Source organism: Furipterus horrens, unplaced genomic scaffold (assembly GCF_987537825.1).
Source record: "Furipterus horrens unplaced genomic scaffold, mFurHor1.1.pri manual_scaffold_6, whole genome shotgun sequence".
NCBI classification, from domain to species: domain Eukaryota; kingdom Metazoa; phylum Chordata; class Mammalia; order Chiroptera; family Furipteridae; genus Furipterus; species Furipterus horrens.
The window spans coordinates 53,931,964-53,958,353 of NW_028327176.1; the positions used below are offsets into that span (position 1 = coordinate 53,931,964).

The 26,390-nt window shown below is 37.0% G+C and overlaps 1 protein-coding gene across 1 annotated transcript in view; it reads left to right on the top strand.

The window, feature by feature from the left end:
• The first annotated feature begins 3,048 nt into the window (after positions 1-3,048).
• The window catches only part of LOC150006216 (testis-specific gene 10 protein-like), a 106,547-nt gene continuing 83,205 nt past the window's right edge, over positions 3,049-26,390 (top strand). The window contains exons 1-5 of the mRNA XM_090281514.1: positions 3,049-3,180; positions 3,736-3,891; positions 10,115-10,285; positions 10,374-10,451; positions 11,353-11,504. Coding sequence (XP_090137640.1) covers positions 3,130-3,180; positions 3,736-3,891; positions 10,115-10,285; positions 10,374-10,451; positions 11,353-11,504 — 608 coding nt within the window. The 5' untranslated portion in view covers positions 3,049-3,129. The remainder of the gene's footprint in view (positions 3,181-3,735; positions 3,892-10,114; positions 10,286-10,373; positions 10,452-11,352; positions 11,505-26,390) is intronic.

Sequence of the window (26,390 nt, forward strand, 5' to 3'; positions counted from 1 at the left end):
CAGAGAGCTCTAGGACCTTGCTTGTTCTTAACATTCTGGTGACCGTATGAGTAAGATATATATCCAGAACAACCACATAGCTACATAAATTTTTCTATAACCAATATATACAGAAGTCTCATTGAAGAAGTGATCACTATTTAATGGAGAAGACAGAGAAAACATTCTAGAGAATATGGAATTCAAGCGGAACTTCAGAAGTGTCTTACTTAAATGGAGAAAAGTGTGAGCAGACAATTCAATTAAAAAATGGGGAAAGGACCCGAACAAACACTTCTCCAAGGAGGACATACAGCGGGCCTTTAGGCATATGAAATGGTGTTCAACCTCGCTAGCCATCAGAGAGATGCAAATTAAAACCATAATGAGATACCACCTCATACCAGTCAAAATAGCCATCATCAACAAATCAACAAACAAGAAAAGCTGGCAAGCATGTGGAGAAAAGGTAACGCTAGTGCACTATTATTGGGAATGCAGACTGGTGCAGCCGCTATAGAAAACAGTATGGAATTTCCTAAAAAAAACTAAAAATGGAACTGCCTTTTGATTCAGCGATTCCACTGCTAGGATTATACCCAAAGAATCCTGAAACACCAATTCAAAAGAAGCCATGCATCCCTGTGTTCAAAGCAGCGCTATTTACAATAGCCAAGTGCTGGAAACAGCCTAAGTGCCCATCAGTGGATGAGTGGATCAAAAAATGGTGGTACATTTACACAATGGAATACTATGAAGCAGAAAGAAATAAGGAACTCCTACCTTTGTGATAACATGGATCAAACTGGAGAGTATTATGCTCTGTGAAGTAATCCAGGTGGCGAAATTAAAATACCATATAATTTCACCTAATACAGGAAACTAATAAACAAAACAAATAAATGAGCAAAATAGAACCAGAGGCATGGAAACAAGGAACAGATCAACAGTGACTAGAGGGGTGGAAGGAGGTGGAGAAGGGGGAAAGAAAGGGAAGGTTCTATCAAAGAACTAGTATAAATGACCCATGGACATGGACAACAGGGTGGAGATTGACTTTGGGCCAATGGGGGATGGGTGAGTGAGGCAGGGAGAGCAACAGTTTTTTGATCCACTCATCCACTGATGGGCACTTCGGCTGTTTCCAGCATTTGGCTGTTGTAAATACTGCTGCTATGATCATAGGGGTGCATAGGTTCTTCTGAATTGGTGTTTCAGGATCCTTTGGGTACAATCCCAGCAGTGGAATTGCTGGATCAAAGGCAGTTCCATTTTTAGCTTTTTGAGGAAATTCCATACTGTTTCCTATAGCGGCTGCACCAGTCTGCATTCTCACCAACAGTGCATTGGGGTTCTCTTTTCTCCACATCCTCACCAGCACTTGTTTGTTGATTTGTTGATGATGGCTGTTTTGACTGTCATGAGGTGGTAATCTCATTATGGTTTTAATTTGCATCTCTCTGATGGCTAGTGATATTGAGCATCCTTTCATATGCCCAAGGGCCCTCTGTATGTCCTCCTTGGAGATGTGTTTGTTCAGGTCCTTTGCCCATTCTAAAATTTTATTGTTTGTCTTCCTGGTGTTGAGTCATATGAGTTCTTTATATATTTTGGAGATCAAACCTTTGTCTGAGGTATCATTGGCAAATATATCTTCAGAAAACTTTGAAAACCCTATTCATTCTTCTGTCTCTTTCCTATTATCATCCTCAGTATTATAATTTGTATTGACTTTTTTTTTTGCAGTTTGTAGGGTGTGCTTTGGTAAAATAAAATTTATATTTCATACAAAACATTGGAAAATTTAAAGCTGATGTTATATTTTATTCTAGGTTCTTTTACCATCAAAGGTAGGCAAACAGAAAGAGGTAGAGTATCTTTTATTCTGTAAATATTCACCGTCTTCATATTTTATTTTAAGTGGATTACTTTTTTGATGCTTTTAAACATTTAAAAACCAAATCATTTTTTTCTGGCTTGATTTTCAGATTGAATTCATTTGCCAGCACCATAGTATAATAGTATTGGAAAATACAATGAAAAGACTTATATCTGTAAGTATACTTTTCTTAAATATATGTTAAGGAATAATTTTTATTCTGTTAGTATAGTAAAACTACAAAAAATTGTACATATGCTTTGACTCTCATGAACATTGTGATCAATAAAAAATGTGTTCTCAAATCAGCCACCTCTACTTCACCAACAAGGGTAATCCCATCTGTAAGAACAATGGTATTCATACTCCATTTCAACATTGCATTTTTTTCTCCTAAAGATGGAAGAACTTTTAGTTAGTTTTATTAATGCCTGTAGCTGTTTATTGATTTAAAATAATGACTGTGAGTAATTTAGTTCTCAAAATATAAGACGTATTTGTTTACACATTAACTTTTATTCTTCTTAGTAATGAATATCTGTATGTCACATTTTGTTTAATTCTAAGTAATGTTTTCTTTAACAATTTGAAATACAAACTGCTCTGTTTAGACATTTCAATGTTATTATTTAAAATATTTGAAACATCTCTTCTGTAAGTATATCTGTCATTTATTCCCAGTATGGCATTGGTAAAATAAATGCTGTAAAAGAAATGTTTCTAAATATATTAATGTGAATAGGAATGCACTTGAATGCTCATACAATGGATATCCAGCATTCATTTAATTTATTCATCCTTTGAACAATTACGGAACAAAACTTAGATGCTATACAAGTTATTCTAAGTAAATTAATTTTATTTCTAGAATTTTCGGCCAGATCTATGAACATTTCTAGCCTCTGAAATTTCTTTAACATTTTTTCTTCAAAATAACTGAGTAAATTTAGGGTAGTTAAATAAAAATATAGAACATTCAGAAATGCTAGAAAAGAAATATATCTAACTGCTTTTTAAAAGTTTGACTATTAAAAGTTATTTTTAAAACACCACATTCATTATATTTAAGGATCCTCTTTGTGTTCAGCTTCATGTAGAAAATGATGCTGTAGTTTAGCTTGAAGTAATGGCCTAATTTGTTCCTCCCTTTCAAGATAATTTTAGAGACTGAAAAAGCACAAAATAAATCTCTTTCCAGGCTCTGTTCCTTTGTGAAGGCTTTAGAAGCAGACAGGGATTACTACCAGAGTGAAGCTCAAAATTTGAGAAGGATGATCAGAAGTAGATCTAAAAGTCCAAGACGCCCATCTCCATCTTCCTCGGTAGGTTTTGAAAAATTGTAAATTATTGGAGTTTGTTGCTCAAACACTGACTTTTATTCTTTGATTTACCTGGAGATAATTCAAGTTGATTTGCATGGATTGGTATATCAAAGAGATTGGGAGACAGAGGTCTCTTTGAGAGACAGTGGATCATTGAAATTGGTTCTTTATCCCCAGCACTAGTCATGATTAGAGGGTCATCAAACAGATGTGGAGCAATTTGGAAAGAAGCTCTTTAAGGGAGAGGTGCTTTTGTCCTGGGCCGGGTAGCTCAGTTGGTTAGAGTGTTGTCCTGATACACGAGGTTGTGAGTTTGATCTCCAGTCAAGGGCACATCCAAGAATCAACCAATGACTGCATTAATAAGTGGAACAACAAATCATTCTCTCTCTCTCTCTCTGTTTCATCAATACACTTCTTAAAAAGTTAAAAGAGAGGATATTTTAAAACCTTTTTACATTTTCTTTCATATGTAGTGATGTACTGCAATCAGTAGCACTTTTCTATTCATACTACATGTCAAAGAATTTCAAATTTCTTATATAATCACTGTAGGGTACAAGCTGCGATGAAGAGTTTTTGAAGACAATGAGAGATTGTGAAGAACTTAAGCGCATGCTGGAAAAATATGAGTGTCATTTGGCAGAAATTCAGGGTAATGTCAAGGTTCTTATATCTGAGAGAGACAAGACCTTTCTTCTTTATGAACAGGTAAACTTGTTTATAAGGAAACAAAATATGTAAGTAACAACAGTTAACTATAGAGATTTGTTATTCTTTAGGTATGCTTAAACTTGCCAATCAAATTAACTTTAGTACCGTTTCGGAATTACCTTTGTTATTAAAGCATTTTTAATGAAATGTAATATATTTCCAATATAGTATGTGTGTAGACACACACATTATCCCCATTCCCATAAAAGATCATATACATGCATAGAAATAGTATGATTTTTTGAATAAGAAATGGGGAAAATGTTAAATGGAAGGGTATGGTGAATTCAAGGTAAAAAGATTTTATTTTGGGGATTAAAAAATCCTAACATATCATTTTCATATACTGTTAATCACTTTAGAAACTGCCATATAATTTAATTTTAGAGAATAAAATCAGTATGTAGTTTATCTTTACTTTTAGCTGAAAACTAATAGCTCTTATTAACCAAATTGTTTCTTTACTCAACAAATATTAAGTCCCATACATTACCAACATAATTTCTTATAAAAATGTCAAATTTTATTAAGAATTACAGAAACTTTGTGCAGGTTATGGGCCTGCTACTGCCAAGAGAAAAGAAATGATAAGATGCAGACACTGTTTTTTTCATTAAGTTTTAGAATTCATCTCAGTGGATCTTATTTTAGTTTGAAGTCAAGGTTAACCACGTGTTTTTCAATAACTAAAGTGACTTTGGATGCCATGATTATATGGCTTATTTGCTTCATTTTATATATGAGAAGTCATGTCTAATAAGGTTAACTGATTTGCCCAAGTACAGCAGGTTTCAGAGTCCAGATTTTCTGACTCCTATTTGGGTCTTCTCTTTGCCATTTAATTAAGCTTGTTGAAGATGAATTGGTCCTTGTGGAAATGGATCAGTCTGGACATGTATCTTAACATATAAAACAAATGCCCAGTGTATACTATATCATAGCATGAAATCCTTTTGGTTAAATCAGAGTACTGTTTTCTTTCACACTCTAATCTCAATGTTGTTAATTTCTTCTCCTCATAAGTTATTTTTAAAGTATATTTTATTAATTATGCTGTTACAGTTGTCCCAATTTCTCTTCCGTTTGCTCCCCTCTACCCAGTATACCCATTCCCTCCAGCAATGCCTCCCACCCCAATTAGTTCATGGCCATGGGTCATGCATGTAAGTTCTTTGGCTTCACCCTTTCCTATATTATTCTTAACTTCCCCCTGTCTATTTTGTACCTACCAATTATGCTTCTTAATCCTGGCACCATTTTCCCATTTCTCCCTCTTCCCCCTCTCAGCTGATAACCCTACAAATGATCCCCATACCCACGATTCTGTTCCTGTTCTGGTTGTTAGCTTAGTTTGTTTTTGTTTTTATTTTATTTTATTTTATTTTTAGGTTCTGTTGTTGATAGTTATGTTTGTTGTCATTTTAATGTTCATAGTTTCGGTCTTTTTTTTTTTAAAAAAAAACAAGTCCCTTTAATATTTTATATAATAATTGTTTGGTGACGATGAACTCCTTTAGCTTTACCTTGTCTGGGAAGCACTTTATCTGCCCTTCCATTCTAAATGATAGCTTTGCTGGATAGAGTAATCTTGGTTATTGGTCCTTGCTTTTCATCACTTTGAATACTTCTTGCTAGTCCCTTCTTGCCTGTAAAGTTTCTTTTGAGAAATCAGCTGATAAACATATAAGAACCCCTTTGTAGGTAACTCTTTTCTCTTGCCGCTTTTAAGATTGTCTCTTCCTCTTGAACCTTTGGCATTTTAATGATGATGTGTCTTGGTGTGGTCCTTCTTGGGTCTAGCTTGTTTGGGACTGTTTGTGCTTCCTGGACTTGTATGTCTATTTCCTTTGCCAAATTAAGGAAGTGTTCTTTCATTTTTTTTTTTTTCACATAAGCTTTCAATTTCTTGCTCTTCATCTTCTCCTTCTAGCACCCCTATGATTTGGATGTTGTCTCATTTAAAATTGTCCCAGAGATTCCTAAGTGTTTCCTTGTTTTTTGCAATTCTTATTTCTTCATTCTGTCCTGGTTGACTGTTTATTTCTTCCTTATGTTCCAAATCATTGATTAGAACCCCGGTTTCCTTTTCTTTACCATTGGTTTCATGTGGATTTTCCTTTGTTTCACTTAGCTTAGACTTCACTTATTGTCTTCTACATTTGCTGTATTCAAGCATATCTGTCAAGTTTGTGAGCATCTTTATCACCAGTGTTTTGAACTCTGCATCTGTTAGGTTGCCTATCTCCTCATCACTTATTTCTCCCACTGAAACATTGATCTGTTCTCCATTTGGGGCCATACTTCTCTGTCTCCTTAACTTGACAGGCTCCTGTGTTTGCCTCTGTGTCTTAGGTAGAGCTGTTGCACCTGTTACGTAAGGGGTGGAGCCTTAGATATTTGTCAGTGCAGGGCAACCCATTTCACAACATTGTGGTGCTGTATGTTGGGGAGGGGTGTTAAAGGGAACAATACCACTTGCTCAGCACTTGCCCCCTTTCCAGGTACTTCTTCCACTTCCCATATGAGACTGGCGCCTCTTTAGCTGTTGCCCTGACCCTGGTTCCCAGAATGGGTGGGTTTGCAGATGTTCTAGGACTGTGGGGACCCTCTGAAGAAACACACTCTGCTGAGAGACCAGCATTTTCTTCCTCTGCCCCAACCCCAACTGGTTTTCACAGTCAGCTTTATTTTCCCTGGCACTGGAACCATGAGCTGCGCAGTCTGGTATGGTGCTAGGAGTGCTCCCCAGGTGTCCCTTCCTACTTTTTTAAAAATGTGACTGTTTTCCGCAAGGCAGCCACAGCTACTGCCACTGCCACCACACCACATCCTCTGCCCCGGCTCCGCCCCTCCTACCTGTCTGGATGAATATTCTTCTTTATATCTTTGTTTGTTGGACTTCCATGCAGTTTGATTTTCTTGTACTTCTGGCTGGTTTGGTTTGTTTTTTTGCTTGTTTGTTTGTTTTCAGTTTTGAGGTAACTGTATTCCTTCTTAGTTTTGGAGGGAGATGCAGCATGTCTCCCTACACCTCCATCTTGGCCAGAAATCCCTCCTCATAAGTTTTTTAATGAGATTTTATTATACTTAAAATTTTAACATTACATTAGCTATTTAATGGATGATACATGATACTACCTACTAAAATTAGCTTTCTTATTTTTACTTTGAGCAGTTTAAATAGCAACTACCACTTCTAAGTTTATGGGATGATTGCTTTGATTAGAATTCTCTGGTGTCTGTGCCATGAAACCTGAATCAATGTACATAGACTATTATAGTATCATGACCGCTAAGGGGCAGGAAAGTCCTTTAATAAGAAGTCTGGCCCTGGCTGGTGTGGCTCGTGGATTAAGTGCTGGCCTGTGAACCGAAAGGTTGCCAGTTTGATTCCCGGTTGGACTACATGCTTGTGTTGTGGGCCAGGTCTCCAGTTGGGGGCATGTGAGAGACAAAGGATCAATGCATCTCTCTCACATTGATGTTTCTCTCCCTCTCTTTCTCCCTCCCTTCCCCTCTCTCTTTAAAAAAAAAGAAAAGAGACATTTGTGTATTGTAAGGTATGAGATTATTTTACTGAAACCTCTGCCTTGTAAATCCTATACTTGTATATAGTGTGTTATGAGTTAGTGATTTTCAAACTTTTGGTATACTCCTTTTCTTCAGACAATTTTATATTGAGATTTGAAGTGTAGAATAGTTCATGAGAAGCTTCTGTAATTCACCCCACTGCTTCATCAAGCTGTGAAATACTGTGGAGCACAGTTAAAAACATTTGCAGACATTGTTTTCTATGCAATCTAGTTGGAGAGATAAAGTATAATGTCTTGTATTTATTTTTTGTTACTTTACGATAAATAGTCAGAAGATGTTGAATAAGTAAAATAAGTGGATATTTTTATTTATGGTGATCAGGAAAATATTTGCTAGACCATGTGGAGTTTGAGTCCTGAGGGATGGGTGAATAGGGTTTCTATTATCTTTAAAGAGATAAGAAGGAACATTCTAGACTAAAGAAATGATGTGAAGCAAATAGCAAAGGCAAGAAAATCAACTAGATAAGTGAATCAGTTAAAGACTAGAATCAAAAGGATGTGTCAGAGAAGGAAGGGGGAGCTAAGACTTTAGAGGTAGAACGGACTAGAGCAGGAGCCTGCAAACTTTTTCTGTGAAGACCCAGATAATAAATATCCTGGGCTCTGCAGGCCATGTGATTTCTGTCATAGCTATTCAGCTGTTTTCGTGGCATGAAAGCATCCATAGACAATATAACCTACTCACTTGAGTAAATTTGCTATGTTACAATATAACTTTATTTATGGATGCTGAAATTTGGATTTCATATTATTTTACCTGTTATGAAATATTTTTCTTCTTTTAATTTTTTCCAACTGTTTAGAAATGTAAAAAAAGAATTTGCTTATAGACCCAAAAAAGCAGGAGACAGGCTGGATTTGGCCTGTGAACCAGATGTAGTTTACCAGCTTCTGGACTATGTGGTAGACGCTGTTCACTGGGCCTTATAATGGGTTTATACTTTGCTTTATAAACAATGGAGAGTCTATTTTTTAAGCAGAAGAAATATGATCAAAGCCACATTTTTATGGTTTTAAGCTGGTAACTATTTTATATTATCTTGTACATATCTTTATATGTTATTTTCTCATATAACAATTGCTCCTTCAAGAGAACTGGAGGAGGGAGAAACCATGGACTCTTTAGAAGGCTATTATAGTAGTCCATACATGAGGCTTTGAGGGACTGAGCTAGTGTTCTGTCAAGACAGACTTGACAACATTTGACTCAAGCAAAAAGACAGAATGATTGGAAATGTCTGTAGTTCTGTTTTGAATGACTGAAGAATGTAGTAATAGAAAAAAGAGAAAGGAAAGTCATTGGTGATTTGACAGAAAAGATGTGTTTGGTTTCAGACAGATGGAATATATTCAGGTGGTACTTGCCATCAGGCAGTAAGAAATGTGGAACTGGAGTGGGAAGAAAAGCAAGAGCTTCCTCTCTAGATTTAGAAGTCATCTGCTCTGAGTTTTGAGCCTTTAGAGTGGATGAGGTCTCTGAATGAGAAAGCTATAAATAGAGGAACATGGGAAACTCTACTAAGAGGAACCTTTGAAAGAGAGAAAGAAGATGGGAAACTAAGGCAGAACAATGTTATAAGACCAAGAGGGGAAGAAATTTCAAGGAGTGTTGAAAACAATGCCAAATGTTGCCAAAATATCAAGAACAGGAGCTGAGAAAATGCCATTAGATTTGGTGAGGTCATTTGTTGAAATTCTGGGAAGTGGTGGGTTACACTGGGGTCAGAAAGTGGATAGTAAGGAACAGGTCATGGTACAGACACTTAAAAGAAAGAAAAAGAGTCATAGGATGGTAAATGGGCTGCAACAGGATTAAGTGACAGTTTTTCAAGATGTGGGAGCCATGTGCATAGTTGAAAGGAGTAGATAGTCAGTGGAAAGAGTGCTATTCAGAGTGAGAGGAAATAATTATAATTGAGTCAGGGATAACTTAGAAGATACTTCAGGAGATGAGGTCCAGGATTCTGGAGAAGGCTTAGTTATGGAAATTGGGAAGTAACATATATTCCTCTGAGACTTGGAGACTAGCTGAATAGATAGTGATTACAATAGAGAAGAAGAGAGATAAAGTACTTACACCACAAAGTAGCATATGAAATCATCTTGCAGGTGTAGAATAGATCGAGAACCGAGGATGGTTCAACAGTATGTAGAAAGTATGTTGGGTTGTCAGTAAGAATTGGTGGTTCTTTCTGTCAGGATAAGGTAGCTAGGATAATGCTATGGCATATATATTTATACACAGAAAGATTAGAACACTATAATATTTATTAAACCAGTATTTTACCTGAATTGTGTTGAATTCAAGTTTATATCACAAAATGGGTGGAGTCTACTATATATATTTCTTAGTAAATCATTTTCTCTTGCATTAACTGCCTCCAAATTAATTTAAAAAAATTTTGGCACAGATATTGTAAATCAAACTTATATTTTTATACAATCCATTTGCATTTAGGGGCATCATTTGCATTCATTTGTATAAAGCCAAAATTATACCCTTGTCTTACTGCATGCATATTGATAATAGGTTTGAATTTTAACTGGCTGGATATAAGATACCTATATATATGTCTGTTCTAAAGCTTGTTAAATAGGAGTGTATCTATGTATTTAAATAATAGGCGCAGGAAGAAATTGCTCAACTTCGACGAGAAATGATGAAAAGCTGTAAGTCCCCTAAATCTACAACAGCAGATGCCATCCTCCAGCGAGTGGAGACTGAAAGAGATCTAGCCTTCACTGATTTACGAAGGATGACCACAGAACGAGATAGTCTGAGGAAAAGACTCGAGGTTTGAGAGAATTTTATCTTATGAACATATGTGAAACACAATGCAGTGACATTGAAAGTACTTTGCTTTGATTTTGTTTTTTAACCAGATTGCCCAAGAGACAGCGTTTAATGAAAAGGCTCACTTGGCACAAAGGGTAGAGGAGCTGGAGTGTACAGTTCATAACGTAAGGAATAATAACTTTTGCACTTTTGGCTATAAAATGTCAATGGCTTTCCCCTTTTCCTTTTTTTCTATGTTCAGAGAAGCTGTTTTAATTTTCAAAGATAGGGTTTGTAATCCTAAAAGACTTCATGTAGTATATGTGGTATCAATTGTCATTTTTCATTGTTTATTTCCTTCTAAAAATGTGGGTAAAATCTTTATGTTAGGTTGCAAAGTGTGTTCTTTTAAAAAAAAATCATTAGGGATACATTCTCAGGGATTTTAGTAAATTTTTCATCTCCCTATTTCATTAAAGATAACATTACAAGATACAGAGAAATTGGATTATTCTACCTAAAGAGAGAAAATTATGATGAAACGAAAATTAATGAGAAAAATATATGTAAACTGTATTTAAATATGAAACATTATGTTTTTTACTCATCAGGGACTTGAGATGCTATGAATATATATTTGAGATGATATGACTATATAAACAAAATTAAGGGAATTTGACTCTCTCTTGTCAATTTTAATTGAATATATTTTTAAATTCATCTGCATTATGTCATTATAATGAATAAAAAAAGTAGTAGGTAGGGGAAACACATGTTTTTTGTAATCCTACTTTATATCTGTAATTTGTTAATGTTTAGCAACAAATAAGAAATTTTTTTCCAAATAAGTTCTGTATGCTAGTCAAATTGAACCAGAATTGAAAATGTAGGTGAATATACTATTCTTGTTTCTACTCCACAAATACCTTGTCCATTTAGCCTCCCACAAGGTTCAAATCTAATCTGATCATCTCATCATATAAATCTTATCGTATACTAGTTTTTACAAAGAGAGGGTGTCTCTTTAGGAAGACCACTAAAAATTTTTTTAGTGATTGTTATAACCTTGTCATTCTACTTGTATAGCTTGATGATGAACATGTGGAGCAAATGTCAAAGATTACTTTGATGAAGGAAACCATAACCGCCGTGGAAAAGGAAAGGAAATCACTCGCAAGAAAGGCAATGGATACTGAAAGTGAACTTGGCAGACAAAAAGCACAGACTAATTCTCTGAGGTAAACTCAATTGCCTTCAACAACTAATAGTTTATTATAAGTAACTCGACTTTTTGTAGTTTACTTTGTAACAATAATTAAGTTATTTGTTGACTTTAATTTGGGGGAGGATTATGACGAAGCAGTTGTAGAAACCTCAGCACACATTAATTGATTTTCCCAAGGTCAATCACAAATTGGTAATGCCATACTTAACCAGGGCTCAAACCTCTAGCAATCTCAATCTTACATTTGGAGACAGCCTCACTGTTTAATTAAAATAGCTTTTACAAAGCTATTCTGGGTACAGAGCATGTTTGACTTTGGTATTTCATTGTTAATTTACCTTTATAACTTAAATTATATTCTGGGATCTGAACAGTGTAAGAACACACAAAACATAGGTTTTATAGTAGCTTGGAAAAAGGGTGGTTTAGAATATAATGAAAAGCCATAGCAGAGAAATAGGAACATGTCATGGAATTCATTAACTGAATGTCAAGTACTGTGCTTAGCCCTTCCTATATACAGTATTCCCTCACTTATTGTAGGTATTATGTTTTAGACACCCCCTCCGCCCCCCGTGAAAGGTGAAAATCTACTAAGTAGAAACCTTACATTTATTTTAGTATTTATATATTTTTTAAGGCTTTATAAACCCTTCCCACACCCTTATAAACTGTTTCCAGTCCCTTATTAACCTTTCCCACTTCCTTATTAACCTTTTGCCCACTTTTATAAACACTACTATGTTCTTAAACATATTCTATACTCTTAAACTTATTTAACTTTAACAACATATGTATACAGTACTACAAAATCCCGTGATATAGCGAAAAATCCGCGATAAATAATTAAATATAATATTTTTAAAAATCCCACAATACAGTGAGGCCGCGATAAGTGAACTGCGATATAGAGAGGGACTACTGTACTGGTACCATAGCAGAAGAAATTCCAGTAAAGTGGCCTATTGGCACTAAGTATAGGGGAATAAGGTTTTGAAGATCTCCATGCTAGTAGTTTTATTTTCCTTTTAGTGTCTATTGATGTGGAAAAAAGAGATTCTACAGATCCAGTGAGGTTGAAATTCAGTGCATCTATGAACATTTGAAAAACAGTAGTTCAAGTTCATGAGTTCCCAGTCTTCTCTTTGATCTTTCAAGGGTCTTTGGTACATACATTGGAATCACTTGTCAGGATAGATAATCACTCAAATTCTTCCCTTCATTTAGTTTTTAATTTCCTGCTTAAAAGGATATTGCAATCTCAGGTAAAATAAAAATAAAAATAAAACAACATCAACAAAGAAAACCTTGAAAAAGTGTAAAGAAAACTTAAATTACCATAATTCCCTAACCCCGGGGAAACTGTTATTAATATAGATCTGTTTTTAACCAGAAATGTTTATATCTGTGTGTGTATATATGCTTTCTACGTAATTAATATCATCCTATATTAAGTGATATATTTGAGCAATTTCACTTAATTGTATACCATAGCATTTTCCCATGTAATTAGAAGCTCTTTGAAAACATCTTACTAGTTTATTAAAATATTCTAACAGATAGATGTCTAATTGGAGTTTTTTTATTGTACATTTGTTTTAATAGTATTATTGAAGTATAATTGAAAAATATGTGCAGTAACTACATATGTTTAAAGTGTTCAGTTTGATCAGCTTTGACATATATATATACCTATAAAACCATCACCACAATCAGGATAGTGGCCCTAACCATCACTCCCAAAAGTTTCCTCATGCCTTTCTGTAACCTCTTCCCTACCTAGGAAACCACTGCTTTACTTTCTGTAATAGAAATTTGTATTTTAAAAACTTATATAAATAAAATCATACAGTATATATTCTTTTTTTTATAATTTCTTTTATTTTTTGGTTTTTCAATTACAGTTGTCCCATTTTTCCCCCATTGCTCCCCCCACCCAGCCCATCCCTTCTCCCACAATCATATCCCTCCCCGTTGTCCATGTCCATGAGTCATTTATACATGTTCCTTGACTAGACCCTTCCCTTACTTATCCCCCTTTTCTCCCTCCCCTCTTCCCCCTACTGACTACTATTCTACTCTTTGTTCTATTTAGTTCGTTTCTTTGTGTTGCTCTTTAATTTCCTGTATTAGGTGATATCATATGGTATTTTGCTTTCTTTGCCTGGCATATTTCACTAAGCATAATTCTCTCTAGTTCCTTCCATGTTGTCACAAATGGCAGGACTTCCTTCTTTCTTTCTGCTACATAGTATTCCATTGTATAAATGTACCACAGTTTTTTGATCATGGGCACTTAGGCTGTTTCCAGCACTTAGCTATTGTAAACAGTGCTGCAATGAACATAGGGGTGCATAAATTCCTTTGAATTCGGGTTTTAGGATTTTTCGGGTATAATCCTAGCAGTGGAATCGCTGGTTCAAAAGGCAGTTCCATTTTTAGTTTTTTGAGGTAATTCCATACTGTTTTCCATAGTGGCTGCACCAGTCTGCATTCCCACCAACAGTGCAATAGGGTTCCTATTTCTCCACATCCTCGCCAGCATTTGTTGTTTGTTGATTTGTTGATGATGGCCATTCTGACAGGTGTAAAGTGGTATCTCATTGTGGTTTTTACTTGCATCTCTCTTATGGCCAATGATGTTGAGCGTTTTTTCATGTGCCTATGGACCTTCTGTATGTCCTCTTCGGAGAAGTGTTTGTTCAGGTCCTTTGCCCATTTTTTAATTGGGTTGTTTGTTTTCTTGATGTTGAGTTGTATAAGCTCTTTATATATTTCGGAGATCAGTCCCCTGTCTGTGATATCATTGGCAAATATGTTTTCCCATATGGTTGGTTTCTTTTTCATCTTGCTGATGTTTTCTTTTGATGAGCAGAAACTTTTTAGTTTGATGTAGTCCCATTTGTTTATTTTTTCCTTTATTTCTCTTACCTTGGGAGATGTATCCGTGAAGATATTGTTACGTGTGATATCTGAAATTTTCCTGCCTATGTTTTCCTCTAGGACTTTTATGGTATCACGGCTTACATTTAAGTCTTTAATCCATCTTGAGTTTATTCTCGTGTGTGGTGTAAGTTGGTGGTCAAGTTTCATTTTTTTGTACATCCCTGTCCAGTTCTCCCAGCACCATTTGTTAAAGAGGCTCTTCTCACTCCATTTTATGTTCCTTCCTCCTTTATCAAAGATTAGTTGACCATAGAGGCCTGGGTTTATTTCTGGGCTTTCAATTCTGTTCCACTGATCTATATGTCTGTTCTTATGCCAGTACCAGACTGTTTTGATCACAGTGGCTTTGTAGTATTGTTTGATGTCTGGTATCGTGATTCCTCCTGCTGTGTTCTTCTGTTTCAAGATTGCTTTTGCTATTCGGGGTCTTTTTTGGTTCCATATGAATTTTTGGAGGATTTGTTCTAGGTCAGTGAAATATGTCATTGGTATTTTAATAGGGATTGCATTGAATTTGTAAATTGCTTTGGGTAGTATGGCCATTTTGATGATGTTGATTCTTCCCATCCAAGAACATGGTATTTGCCTCCATTTATTTGTATCTTCCTTAATTTCTTTCTTCAATGTTGCATAATTTTCAGTGTACAGGTCTTTTATCTCTTTGGTTAAGTTTATTCCTAGGTACTTTATTTTTCTTGTTGCTATAGTAAATGGTATTTTCTTTTTTGCTTCTGTCTCTGATATTTTATTGTTGGTGTACAGAAATGCCTTAGATTTCTGTATATTTATTCTGTACCCTGCTATTTTGCCAAATTCACTTATTATATCGAGTAGTCTTTTAGTGGAGTTTATAGGGTTTTCTAGGTATACTATCATGTCATCTGCAAATAGTGATAGTTTTACTTCTTCTTTCCCAATTTGGATGCCTTTTATTTCTTTGTCTTGTCTGATTGCTGTGGCTAGAACTTCCAACACTATGTTGAATAGAAGTGGAGAGAGTGGACAGCCTTGTCTAGTTCCTGATTTCAGGGGGAATGCTTTCAGTTTTTGTCCATTGAGTATGATGCTGGCTTCGGGCTTCTCATATATAGCCTTAATTATGTTAAGGTATGCTCCCTCCATTCTCATTTTGCTGAGTGTTTTCATCATAAATGGGTGTTGTACTTTATCAAATGCTTTTTCTGCATCTATAGATATGATCATGTGATTTTTGTCTTTTATTTTGTTTAGGTGATGTATTATATTTATTGATTTGCGAATATTAAACCATCCTTGCATCCCTGGGATGAATCCCACTTGATCATGGTGTATGATCTTTTTCATGTATTGCTGGAGCCTGTTTGCCAAAATTTTATTGAGGATTTTAGCATCTATGTTCATCAGTGATATTGGCCTGTAGTTTTCTTTCTTTGTTGTGTCTTGACCTGGTTTTGGGATTAGGGTAATAGTGGCTTCATAGAAAGAGTTTGGGATTTTTCCCTCTTCTTGGATTTTTTGGAATAGTTTGAGGAGGGTAGGAGTTAGTTCTTCCCTAAATGTTTTGTAAAATTCGCCTGTGAAGCCATCCGGTCCAGGGCTTTTGTGTGCAGGGAGATTTTGGATTACTGTTTCAATTTCCTTCTTTGTTATTGGTCTGTTGAGACTTTCCACTTCTTCTTCATTCAGTTTTGGAAGGTTGTATGTTTCTAAAAATTTGTTCATTTCTTCTAGGTTGTCAAATTTCTTGCCATACAGTTGTTTGTAGTAATTTCTTACAGTTGTTTGTATTTCTGAGGTATCAGTCGTGATCTCTCCTCTTTCATTTCTGATTTTTTTTATTTGGGTCTTCTCTCTTTTTTTCTTGATGAGCCTGGCTAAAGGCTTGTCGATTTTGTTTATTTTTTCAAAGAACCAGCTCCTAATTTCGTTGAATTTTTGGATTGTTTGTTTAGACTCTATGTCGTTTAATTCTGCTTTGATCTTGATGATTTCCTTTCTTCTTCTTGACCTAGGCTTTGTTTGTTGTTGTTCTAGTTCTTGTAGCTTTAGGATTAGATTTTTTATTTGAGCTCTTCTGTTTTTTTCAGATATACCTGTATTGCTATGAACTTCCCTCTTAGGACTGCTTTTGCTGTGTCCCATAGGTTTTGGGCTGTTGTGTGTTCATTGTCATTAGCTTCTAGAAATTTCTTGATTTCCTCTTTGATGTCATTGTTTACCCATTCATTATTTAATAGTGTTGACCCTGGCTGGTTTGGCTCAGTGGATTGAGCGTCGGCCTGCAAGCTAAGTGTCGCTGGTTCGATCTTCCAGTCAGGGCACATCAGAGAAGGAAAACTCTGACTCCAAAAAACCTCCGCTGCCTTGCGGCATACCTCTTCAGGGGAAAGGCTAAGGGAGTAAACCCCGACAGAAAATCCGGAGCCGGAGTCCCTAAGGCGGTTTGACGTTGTAGTCAACACCGGCAACTCCTGCGGCGCACCTGAACCCAAGCTGTATTGACTCCGTCTTTCCCTTGGATCCTTCAGCTGCGAAGAGAGGGGGGGTCTGCTGCATGGGCAACAGCAGATCCTCCATATCACCCTGCCCAGGCTCTGTAGCTTCAGCTTCACTGACACTCCAGCGTCATCGCAAGATGTCGATTCAACACGGGAGGAGACAGATACCGTGTCACTCCCGAGTCGGACTGCACAGCCATTCTCGGCGGTGCAGATAGACTCTTAAGAAGCTACACCATCGTCTCTCGAGACGGACGGCTGCCGACGACGATTTAATAGTGTGTTATTCATTCTCCATGTGTTTGGGTGTCTTTGATTTTTTTCCCTGAGGTTGATTTTTAGTTTCAAGGCATTGTGGTCTGAAAAGATGCTTGATATGATTTCAATTTTCTTGAATTTGTTGAGGCTTATTTTGTGTCCTATTATGTGGTCTAGCTTTGAAAATGTCCCTTGTGCCTTTGAAAAGAATGTATATTTTGCTTCTTTGGGGTGAAAAGTTCTATATATATCAGTTAATTCCATGTGGTTTAGTGTGTTGTTCAATGCCTGTATATCCTTGGTGTTTCTTTTCTTGGATGATCTGTCTATTGTTGATAGTGGAGTGTTGAAGTCCCCTACTATGAGGGTGTTGTTGTTAATATCCTTCTTGTGGTCTTCTAATATTTTCTTTATGTATTTGGGTGCTCCTATGTTGGGTGCATATATGTTTATCAGTGTTATATCTTCTTGATGGATTGTTCCTTTAAGTATTATGAAGTGTCCTTCTTTGTCTCTTTTTATTGCCCTTGCTTTGAAATCCGTTTTGTCTGATATGAGAACTGCTACCCCAGCTTTTTTTTCAGATCCGTTTGCTTGAAATATTTTTTTATATCCTTTTACTTTCAGTCTATGCAAATCTTTTGTTTTGAGGTGTGCTTCTTGTAGACAGCAAATATGTGGGTCCTGTTTTCTGATCCATTCCGTCACCCTATGTCTTTTAATTGGAGCATTTAATCCATTTACATTTAAGGTTATTATTGACATGTATTTATTCATTTCCCTTTGTACCTCTGTTCCTCTCCTCTCTCTTTTTTTTCCTTCTTTTTTCTTAGAACACTCCCTTTAGCATCTCTTGCAATGCTGGTTTGGTGGAGATGTATTCTTTTCGTCTTCCTTTATCTGAGAAACTCCTTATTTCACCTTCTATTTTGAATGAGAGTCTTGCTGGGTAGAGTATTCTTGGTTGTAGGCCTTTGTTTTTCATTGCTTGAAATATTTTTGACCATTCCCTTCTGGCTTGTAGTGTTCCTGTTGAGAAATTGGTCGATAGCCTTATTGGAGCTCCCTTGTAAGTTATTTGCTGTTTTTCTCTTGCTGCTTTTAGGATTCTCTCTTTGTCTTGGAATGTTGCCATTTTAACTATGATGTGCCTTGGAGTGGGTTTTTGGGGGTTCCTCTTCATTGGAACTCTTTGTGCTTCATGGACTTGCATAACTTTTTCTCTCATCAGGTTGGGAAAGTTTTCTGTCACTATTTCTCCTATCAGTTTATCTATTCCTTGTTCTTCCGATCCCTCTTTAACTCCAATTATTCTTATATTGTTCTTCCTTATGCTATCCTGTAATTCCCTTACCTCTTCTTCATACTTTTTCAATCTTTTTTCATTTTGCTGTATCATCTGAGAATTTTTTTTCTACATTATCTTCTAACTCACTAATCCGATCCTCTGTTTCGTTTAGTCTGCTTTTGGCTGATTCTACTGTGTTGTTCAGTTCAGAGATTGCATTCTTCATTTCTTCCTGGTTTTTGTTGATAGTTTCTATGTCTCTTTTTATGCTGGTGTAGTTCTCTACAAGATCCTTGTAATTTTCTTGGAGCTGTTGGTAGCTTCCTTGGAGGTTGTCATAGTCGTTTTTAAGGTTGTTGAGTATATTGAGCTTCGTCACCACCATTGTTTTGAATTTAATGACTGACATTTGGGCTATGTCTATTCTATCTACCTCTCATTCTGGGGATTCCTCTTTTCTTTTCATTTAGAGGTTGTTTCTGCATCTTACCATGTTGGATTCTTCTTGTTTGTTTTTGTTATTTGGATTTATCTGCTCTGCCTTCCCACCTTTGTGGTATGGGGTTCTATATTGGAGACCTGGGGGTTTCCGTGGTGCAGTCTCTTTGATCTCCTGAGCCTGATGTTCTTGGGGTACCCTTTATGTCGTTTGTTTATGCTGTCTGGTTATATTTCAGATGCTCTTTGTTAGGATCTTCCTTCTGGTTAGTTGATTGAGAGTCACTCTATCCACTTTGTCTTGAGTTCTTTTGTGGAGATGCTGTTAAAAACATAAACACACAGCCCCGGCAGGAGGCCCGCACCCTCAAAAATATCCCCCACCCTCTATCCTGCTATCATCAGCCAACAAGCCAGTATTAATATAAAGGTAGAGATTTAGAGCTTTTACACTATAGGAAGAATAGATAAGAGTTGTTTTAAGGGAGGAAAAATATGATTTTTGAGAGAGGGGAAATAGGTTAATAATAGTTGAGACTGTGCAAGACAGTAGGTAATATTTACATTGTATGTTAATAACTATAGAAGAAAAATAAGGGGAAGAGTGCAGAATATAGTAGAAAAGTGGAATTATATAGTATTGGATTTATATAGTAGTTATATTCTATTTATTTAGAGTCAAAGGGAGGCTAAACTAGGCCCACAAACAAACAACAATTAAAGAAGAAGGATAAGAAGGAAAGATTATATAAAACAGATTAGAGATATAGTTTTTTTTTCTTCCTTCCTTCCCCTCCTCCCTCCTCCCCTCCTCTTTCAGGAAGAAAAGAAAAAGGAAAAAGAGAAAAAGAAAAAAAAGGAATGTTTTTACTCAGTTCAGCCTTTGTGTGTCGTCTTCTTTTTCTGCGTCCACAGCTGGTCTAATGTGACGGGTCAGAGATTCCTATTCCTTGCAGCAGCGGTGTGCACGAGGTAGCCGGCAGGGCAAAATGCAAGGCTTCCGAGAGCCTGCCTCAGGTCTGCTACGCCTTGCTCCGCTCTGGGAAAGCAGGCTGTGTAGCGCTCCGGGGAAGCCAGGGAGGTGTTTTTTTCGCCAGAACGTCAGTGCGTGCCCAAGGAGGCCGGGGAACTAAGCTCAGGCCTGCAGCGCCGTGTTCCTGGAGTTGGTCTCTCACCTCTTAGGGCAGGGCCACAGACACTTGTGCTCAGTAGAAGTGTCTGTGAGTCGCTGCTGCCCGCTGTTCCCACGCCGCAGATGCCCACCGTTCCCGCACCGCCTGGGCGGGCACACGCAGAGCCTGAGTAAGTGCTCTGTGCTCTGGGCTCCGGCCTGGTACTTTGGCCTGGCGCCCACCAGGCTGGCCAGGGGCAACTGCGCACAGTCTTCTGCGTTTCCAGTGGGCCCTCCCAGCGCCCGTTGGGTCACTGATTTTATGTCTGTTGGGGTGCGTCCGAGGGGCACCTGAATGCACGGCCCTGTGCACCTGGGCCAGTGAATGAGGGCACTTCCCTATGCGCGCCCCTGCGACCCAAGGGTAGGGTTGGGGAGTGGGCAAGCGCACTTCAGCGCCTGCGCTCTTTAAGAATGTCCTATCACCCCCAAACTTTTCCTCCCTCTCCGCAGTTCACAAGAGAAAAATACAGAGGAAAAATTACGTTTTCACTTGTACAGCAGCACGTTGTCCCCCGTCTTCCAGCATCAGTGCCACCTGGTCGAGTCCTGTCTCTGCCAGCAGGCAGAGATCCGCTCTCCTCCCGACTCCCCCCTGGAGAAGCCTGTGGTTGCCAAAAAGCCTTTGTATCCTTCCAGCCGCAGCTCGGGCAGCCACCCCAGTCAGAAATCCCATCTCTTCCCTTTTTCTTCCGCTATCCTCACCAAACAGGTCGCTCCCAGATGGTTTTTCTCTAATCCAGCAATGCAAAGGCTCGACTCCTGCCAGTGTTCAGCCGCTCACTGAGGTGATCTGTCTGCAATTAGTCCAAACCACAGATGGGTCTTGGGATCCCGAGAGCGTAGCCTCCCCTCACTCCTCCGTCATCTTCCTCTGTAGTATATATTCTTTTGTCAAGCTACTTTCACTTACCGTAATTTTTTTGAGATTTATTCATGTTGTCACATATAATCAAGAGTTGATTTCTGTTTATCACTGAGTAATATTCATTGTATGCTTACACTGCATAGACATTTTGGTTGTTTACAGTTTGGGGGTTATGAATGTTTTTATATGAGTCTTTGTATCGACATATGTTTTTATTTCTCATGAGTAAATACCTAAGAATAGATAGAGTGACTGAATCATATGATGAATATACGAGGGAGGACCCCCAAAGTAGAATTTATTTATAAAAATTGTGTATTCTTGCATGGTTAAACTACAGTAAACTTAAAGTACTCTCCATTTGATGCAATACATTTGTCGAGACATTTTTCCATTGCTCAGAATAGTTTTTGAACTCATTGATTTTGACACCTTTTACTATTTCTGCCATTTCTTTGTTTCACCTCTTCCACATCTGCAAAATGTTTCTCTTTGAGGACTTTTTTCATTGGGGAAACAAACAAACAAAGAAGTCTCACTGGGCAAGATCCAGTGAATAGAAAGGTGAGACATGGGGATCATGCCGTTTTGGGTTAAACACTGCTGAACACTCAGTGCCTTTTGGGCAGGTGTGCTGCAAATCACCCATCGTGAAATGGGAAAATGTGCTTAGTCATCAAAAATATTCATTGATGCCAAAAGTAGCCTCTCAGAACAATGTCAGCTGGTACATTGATACAGATGGGTTCCTAGAACACCCATCTAAGTGGGAGAAGCCTATACTACAAGGGGCCCACCCTCCAGAAGCTAATTCTAGTTTTTGGGTCCCCCCTTGTATATTTAACTTCTGAAGAAACCATTAAACTATTTTCCGAAGTGGTTATACTATTTTATTTTACATTTGTACCGCTGGTGTATGAATGTTTCAGTTGTTCCATATCCTCACCAACACATGGTCTGTGATATCTTAACTTTAGCTATTCTGATAGGTATGTATTATGGTTTTAATTTGCCTTCCTAATGAGTAATAATTTCAAGCATCTGTTCATGTGCTTATGTGCCATACATATATCTTCCTTAGTGTCTGTTCAAATCTTTTGCACACTTTTATTGAGTTGTTTGTACTATTATGAAGTTGTAAATTTTTTTTGTATATTAGATATATCTTTTGTCAAGTATGTGTTTTGTAAATATTTTCTCCGAGTTTGTGGCTTCCCTTTATATGGTCTTAACAACGTCTTTTAAAGAGCATATATTCTTGATTATGATTAAGTGAAATTTATTAATTTTTAAAATTTTATATCCAGCTTTTTGTGTTCTTTTAAAGAAATCACTAAGCCTAAGGTAACAAATTTTTCTCTCATGTTTCTTCTAGCAGTTTTTATAATTTTAGTTCTTACATTTAAATCTATGATCCATTTCCATTTAATTTTTGTATATTGTACTAGATATAGATCCAACTTTACTTTTTTTGCATATGTATGTCCAATTGTTCCAGCACCATTTGTTGAAACACTAACCTTTCTTTTAAATCTCAAATTAGGAAGTGCTATTTCTCCAACTTTGTTTTACTCAAAGTTCTTTTAGCTATTCTAGTTCCTTTGCATTTCAATTTTAGAATTAGCTTCACACATACAAGTATACAAAAGAGCTTGTGGGGGAACATGACATCTAAAGACTATCAAGTGTTTCTACTCATGAACATAATATGTCTCTCCTTAGATCTTTAATTTCCCACATAGTAAGTTATAATTTTTAGTATATAGGAGTTATGCTTATTTTGTCAGATTTATCCCTACGTATTTTCTGTTTTTTGATGCTATAGTAAATGGAATTTTAAAATTTCATTTTCTGATTGTTTATTGCTTGTATATAAAAAAAGTTTTTAAAAATAAATTTTGTATTTTAGAACACTTTTAGATTTACAGAAACAAATTATGAAGATAGTACAAAGTTCCTGCATTCCTCATACCCAATTTCCTCTGTTATAAACATCTTATATTAGTATGGTACATTTGTTACAATTAATGAATATTGATAGATTATTATTATACTTCATTCAGATTTGCTTAGTTTTTCCCTAATGTACTTTTTCTGCTCCAGAATCCCATCCAGGACACCATATTACATTTAGTTGTCATGTCTCCTTCGTCTTCTCTTGGCTATGACCATCTCAGACTCCTTATTTATCTTTAAGTATATTTTTACTAATTATGCTGTTACAGTTGTCCCAATTTTTCCCCTTTGCTCTTCCACCTGGTACCCCTTTCCCTCCAGCAATCCCTCCCACCCCAGTTAGTTCATGGCCATGGGTCATGCATGTAAGTTATTTGGCTTCACCCTTTCCTATATTATTCTTAACATATCCCTGTCTATTTTTTACCTACCTATTGTGCTTCTTAATCACTGCGCCATTTCCCCCTTTCTTCCCCTTTCTCCTTTTGCTGATAACCCTCCAAATGATTGCCATACCTGTGATTCTGTTCCTGTTCTGGTTATTTGCTTCGTTTGTTTTTGTTTTTTTTAGATTCAGTCATTGATAGTTGTGTTTTTGTCATTTTAATGTTCATAGTGTCGATCTTCTTTTTCTTAAAAAAGTCCCTTTAACATTTCATACAATAATGGCTTGATGATAATGAACTCCTTTAGCTTGATCTTGTCTGGGAAGCACTTCAACTGCCCTTCCAATATAAATAGTAGCTCTGCTGGAAAGAGTAATCTTGGTTGTAGGTCCTTGCTTTTCATCACTTTGAAGACTTCTTGCCAGTCCCTTCTAGCCTGCAAAGTTTCCTTTGAGAAATCAGCTGATAGTCTTTTAGGCACTGCTTTGTAGGTTACTTTCTTCTTTTCTCTTGCTGCTTTTAAGATTGTCTCTTCCTCTTGAACTTTTGGCATTTTAATGATGATGTGTCTTGGTGTGGTCCTCCTTGGGTCTATCTTGTTTGGGACTGTCTGTGCTTCCTGGACTTGTGTGTCTATTTCCTTCACCAAATTTGGGAAGTTTTCCTTCATTATTTTTTCACATAAGCTTTCAATTTCTTGCTCTTCCTCTTCTGCTTCTGGCACACCTATGATTCGGATGTTGGCATGTTTAAAGTTGTCACAGAGGTTCCTAAGCCTCTCTTCATTTTTTTCAATTCTTGTTTCCCCATTCTGTACTGGTTGACTTTTTTTCTTCCCTATGTTCTAAATTATTGATTTGAACCCCAGTTTCATTTCCTTCACCATTGGTTTAGTGTGGATTTTCCTTCATTTCACTTAACATAGCCTTCACTTCTTCCCTTATGCGTTTGCCATACTTAAGCATATCTGCCAAGTCTGTGAGAATCTTTATCACCAGTGTTTTAAACTTTGCATCTGTTAGGTTGGCTATCTCCTCATTTGTTAGGTTGGCTGTCTCCTCGTTGCTTAGTTCTCCCACTGGAACCTTGATCTGTTCCCTCTTTTGGGCCATACTTCTGTATCTCCTCATCTTGACAGGCTCCTGTGTTTGTTTGCCTCTGTGTCTTAGGTAGAGATGTCGCACCTGTCATGTTGTGAGGGGTGGAGCCTGAGGTATTCATCAGTACTGGGTGACCCATTTCACCACGTTGTCATGCTGTATGTGGGGGAGGGGTCTGAGAGGGAACAGTGCTGCTTGCTCAGCATTCACCCCTTTTCCAGACACTTCTCCCACTTCTGTATGGGACTGGTGCCTCTCTAGCTGTTGCCCTGGCCATCGTTCCTGAGTGGGTGGGTTTGCCAATGTTCTAGGACCATGGGGGCCCTTTAAACAAATGGACTCTGCTGAGAAACTGGCAGTTTCTTCTTCTGCCCCAACCCCCACTGATTTTCACAGTCAGAAGCAATGAGGCTTTAATTACCCTGGCGCTGGAACCGTGAGCTGCTTGGTCTGACCTGGTGCTGAAAGTGCTCCCCAGGTGTCCCTCCTGACTTTTTAAAACATATGACTGCACTTTCCACCAGCCTGCCACTGCTGCAGCTGCTGCCACCACCACACTGCATCCTCTCTGCCTCAGTTCTGCCCTTCCTGCCTATCTGAGTATTTCTTCTTTATATCTTTGTTGGACTTCCATGCAGCTTGATTTTCTGGAATTCCTGGTTTTCTCTAGTTTTGAGGTAGTTGTATTCCTTCTTAGTTGTGGAGGGAAATGCAGCGTGTCTGTCTAGGCCTCCATCTTGACGGGAAGTCTCAGATTCCTTATTTTTGATGACCTTGGCAGTTTTGAGTACTGATCAGGTATTTTGTAGAATGTCTCTCAGTAGGGGTTTGTCTGATGTTTTTTCACGATTAGACTGAGTAATATGTTTCTGAGAGAAATACCAAAGACATAAAGTACCATTTTAGGGTGCATATATATCCAGGGTATCATAGGTATATACCACACTATCAATATGATTTATCACTGTTGATTTTGACTTTGATAACCTGTCTGAGGTAGTGTTTGCCTTTCTACGATGTCATATAATTTAAATTGTACATTGTACAGCCTTTTCAGACTGGCTTCTTTCACTTAGCAATGTGCATTTAAGGTTCATTCATGTATTTTCATACCTTGATAGCTCATTTATTCTTAGCATTGAATAATAGTTTATCATATGTTGTACCACTGTGTTTATTCATACACTTATTGAAGGATATCCTGGTTACTTTTTTTTTGGCAATTGTGAATAAAGCTGCTATAAACTTTCTTGTGCAGGTTTTTGTGTGGACATAAGCTCTCAAATAAGTTCTGTAAATATCTTGGAGCACAGTTGCTGAATCATATAGTAAAACTATATTTAGCTTTATAAGAAACTGCCAACCTCTCTTCCAAAGTGACTGTGTCATTTTGCATTTCCACGAGCAATGAATGAGTTTCTATTGATTCACATCCTTGTTAGCATTGGGTATTGTCAGATTTTTGTGTTTTAGCCATTGTAATAGGTGTATAGTGATATCGCATTGCTTTAATTTGCAATTCTTCAATGGAAACTGATGTGGAACATCTCTTCATATGCTTATTTGCCATTTGGATGTTTTCTTTGGTGAGGTTTCTATTTAGGTCTTTTGCCCGTTTTTCAATTATTTTTTTTTTACTTATTGTTGAGTTTTAAGAAATTTTTTGTGTATTTTGGATACAGCTTCTTATCAGATAGATATGTGTTTTGCAAATATATTCTCCCAGTCTGTGATTTGTATTTTCATACATTTTAGCAGTGTCTTTCGCAGAGCAGACATTTTAAGTTTTGATAAAGTTCAACTTGCAAACTTTTTCTTTCATGGATTGTGTTTTTGATATTGTAATTAAAAAGTCAGACCAAACCCAAGGGCACATATTTTTCTCCTTTGTTTTCTTCTAGAAGTTGTATCGTTTTTGTATTTTATTCTTAAAGTCAATGATCTGTGTTGAGTTCATTTTTGTGAAATATGTGAAGTATGTATTTAGGTTCACTTAATTTGTGAATGGACA